Source organism: Staurois parvus, unplaced genomic scaffold (genome assembly GCF_062004578.1).
Source record: "Staurois parvus isolate SC_StPar_1 unplaced genomic scaffold, SC_StPar_1.0 ptg001192l, whole genome shotgun sequence".
Lineage (NCBI taxonomy): Eukaryota > Metazoa > Chordata > Amphibia > Anura > Ranidae > Staurois > Staurois parvus.
In genome coordinates, this window is record NW_028318988.1 from 1529312 (window position 1) to 1532912 (window position 3601).

At 39.9% G+C, this 3601-nt stretch overlaps 1 protein-coding gene across 1 annotated transcript; it reads right to left on the reverse strand.

The window, feature by feature from the left end:
* Positions 1-327: 327 nt before the first annotated feature.
* LOC149438382 (olfactory receptor 51E1-like) lies at positions 328-1281 on the reverse strand. Its single transcript, XM_089659879.1, has one exon. The coding sequence runs from the start codon at positions 1279-1281 to the stop codon at positions 328-330; it is 954 nt and encodes a 317-aa protein (XP_089516005.1).
* Positions 1282-3601: the final 2320 nt, after the last annotated feature.

Below are 3601 nucleotides of genomic sequence, written 5' to 3' on the forward strand. Positions count from 1 at the left end.
TGTGCCAGGAAGTATCTGAAGTATTTAATGCCTTCACAGCCAGCTCACCAATGGACCAAGCCTGCTAATTGACATTAAACTAAACACCCATAACATAGAATCATACTTCACTAGCACACCCTGCTGGAGCAACTTCAAGCAGCAAGTGATTGAGACAGCACACACATGCTTACAAAACACTAACAGGCACACTTCAACAGGCTGGACCACAGCCCTCTGTTACCTACAGAATCCCCAAAAAGCAAAAAGGAATTTAGAAAAATAACACATCTCTACAATGTGAAGATTGCTACTAAAAATATATAAACTTTTTTATTTGAATTTTTTTTATTTTGTGTTGCCAATCATTTTCTGCAGGTTGCCTACAATTTTTTCTCTGAAAGCTTTGGTCCTTATCCCGTAGATCAGAGGGTTTGCAGAAATAGCTATGCTGGTACCGATCAAAGGTATGATGATATCAAATGCTGTTACCGTAGGACCTCTATTAAGCTTGTACCTCATAGCAATGAACAAGAGGGTGACGGAATAAATGGAGAAGGCCAGTACATGAGTCATCAACGTATGTATAGCTTTCTGTGAGGATTCTGAAGAAAGTTTCAGACAGATGACAACTGTTCTTATGTAACAGAAAACTACTACAAGCAAGCAGCTAATTGTGAAGGACAAGGTATAAATCATTCCATAGATAGTATTAATTGTTATATCGCTACAAGCAAGTGGGATTAGAGACAGGCTCTCACAATAGACATTGTGGATATTCACCCCACAAAAAGTTAGTCTGAATGTCAACAGTATACTCACAATTACTAATACTGCATTATAAACATATATAGCAAGTGTTATTTTTTGAGCTGTAACATTGGTCATCAGAGTGTGGTATCTCAGAGGGTGGCCTACAGCCAGATATCGATCATATGCCATTGCCGTAAAAATATACATTTCACTAGTTCCATAAATCTGGATACAGAAAGATTGGCAGAGACATCCTGTGAGTGAGATGGTTGAACATCCAGACAACAAGTCAATGACCAGCTTGGGAAAATATGATATGTTCCCCAGCATCCCATTGCTAACTAAGATGCATATAAAGATGTACATAGGTTCATGCAAGCTTTTCTCTGTCCAGGTTACATAGACAATCATAGAACTCAGGAATAATGTGACTGAAAATAATGCAAGAGCCAAAATAACACATAAATATCGAAATGATTCAAGCTCAACAAGCCCCACCAGAACAAAGTTGGTAACAGTTGCAGAGACATTCTTGGAAGATGAGCTCATGGCTTGGACTTATGTCTTGAAAAATCAACAATTCTTAAAATGTTCTATTCAATCTGAACATTGTACTTTGAAAAATGTAATTCATAGTAGCTCTGTGGATTTTAGTGCAACTCTCGTTGCATTTCTTTTCTCTTTAATTCAGTTGGGCTTTTATAGGTTTCATAAAGCTGTCACTCTGCTCACAATTCAGATATAGAAACTATTGCAGTCATCACATCCAAGGCTTCCCAGTAGACCACAGCTGTTGCAGCTGCCACTGATAGACTAATTAGTTTCAGAAATGTACTGAAGTGGTGAGTATTAATTTAACAAGCTTTTCAAATGAGAAAACAAGTATAGAAGGTGGAATAATATTAAAAGTAAAGACATTATTTGAATTAAAACTGAACTGATCTTAAGTCTGCATAGTTATGGTGAACAGTTTACAACCAACACTTCATCCTATAATTCACCATATCCTTCGAAACTTAAAACCAAGTCTTTGCTGACCACATGAATATATTTGTCTTCAGTGTGGGTATTAAGTAGAAATCCATGAATCCAGAACTAATCATTGAACCCCATTGAAGTCTATGGGGTCTATGGGGGTCTATGGGGGAGGGATGATACTGAATTCTGGGAGTTTACAAGGTTAATAGGCAAACTATCATCAAAAAAGGCACCAGGAGCTGGACATTGCCATGTGGAACATTTACCAAAGCAAAAAAATACTCTACAGGATAGGGAGGCTAGTTAAGTGTTAATTCCAGGGTGACATGGAGAAAACAGTAATCCCTTAAATTATACTTTATGCCTGGGAGAGGCCTTTAAACTGTATGTGGTGTTATAATACAATAAAATGTCCATAAACAGGCTCAGTGACCCTAGAATTCTGACATCATCTGTTTTCAATGTGTAATTGATTATTTTTAACTTTTACTCTTAGCTTGACTTGAATCCGCCAGAAGCACCCCATTCTGATTCACTAAACCATAAAAAAGGCTTTTGTTGGATAGTTTTGGCATGACAAGATAATTTGTTTTGACCCAGTGGTAATAGAGTTGACTGATGGAAGCAGCAGCCCCTATAGATCCAAAGGTTTCAGAAAAGTTTACTTCACAAATAAAGCTAAAGTCCTCAACTTTGTAAAAAGTGACACAACAGTTTAATACTATACTTTATGAGAGTTTTTTCACAGCTGCAACCCTGCAATTCCTTTAAAGTTTAATAATATATCAAAACACTTCAAAACCACAACCCTGCATTTCCTGAACCCCCTCCCCTCGTATTCAAAATATAAACTTTAGGTATAGTTTTGTTAGAAATTAGTGTAGTCATGGGTCTGCAGTGCTCCTGCTCCATGCCACACAGAACAAGCTGTCATTCTAATGTTGCAACCACCCACACAGTTTGTTCTCCCTCTCCCTTGTCACAATGAGCCAGAGGAAGAGAGACACAAAAAGCTGGCCACGCTGAAACCAACAACCGCACATCTTCAACATCACCATGTCCCCTATCGCTGGGAATTCCCCTTCAAGTTGGTCGTCTCCAATGATAATTCCCAAGTTACTCTACGTGATCTTCTTGAGGCGGACTCCTTTCTGAAGCAATTGGGACTACCTCCTATGCCAGAAGACCCTTCCTCTCTCCACCTACTCCATCCCATCCTTCAACAAGATTTGGACACTAGTTCATAGGAGCCGGAAGAGTCCCTCATGTACACCTCAATGTTCTCGTCCCCCTCGTTACGGCGATGAGCCGGCCTGATGCTTCTTTGGGGTGCACATCTGTGGTCTCTTCAGGGTTGTGTCCTTTTCCCCTCTCTTCCCCCCCACCTCCATTCTCCCTCCCCCCACCCCACCCTTCTCTCTCCCATTCCTCCCCCCTACCCCTTCTCTCTCCCCCTCCCTCCCCTTTCCCCTTTTTTGTGCTGGGTGCTTTCATCTGTCAGGTTTTTTTTTCTTTCCTTTTTGGCCGGGTTTGATGACTGTTATGTTCCGGTTGTCATGTTGCCCCCGAACTCATCCAGTCCTTTGCCTGGACGACTTGGGTATTGATGTTTTTCCCAAGTACATATCCTTACGGATATTTATATTTTCTACTGTAATGTTTTTGGTTTATCTATCATTACTATTATCTTTTCTGCTGGTACACATGCCCTACCTATTGTCATTTTGTGACGGCTTTACGTCTTCTATCATATAATGTTAAAGGCCTTGATTCTGTCCAAAAGAGATGGATGGCTTTGAAGGATTTCCGATCCTCAGGAGCAGATAATATTTTTGTCCAGGAGACTCATTTTAAATCAACAGGCTCCTTTCATTTTGCCTCAAGATTTTTT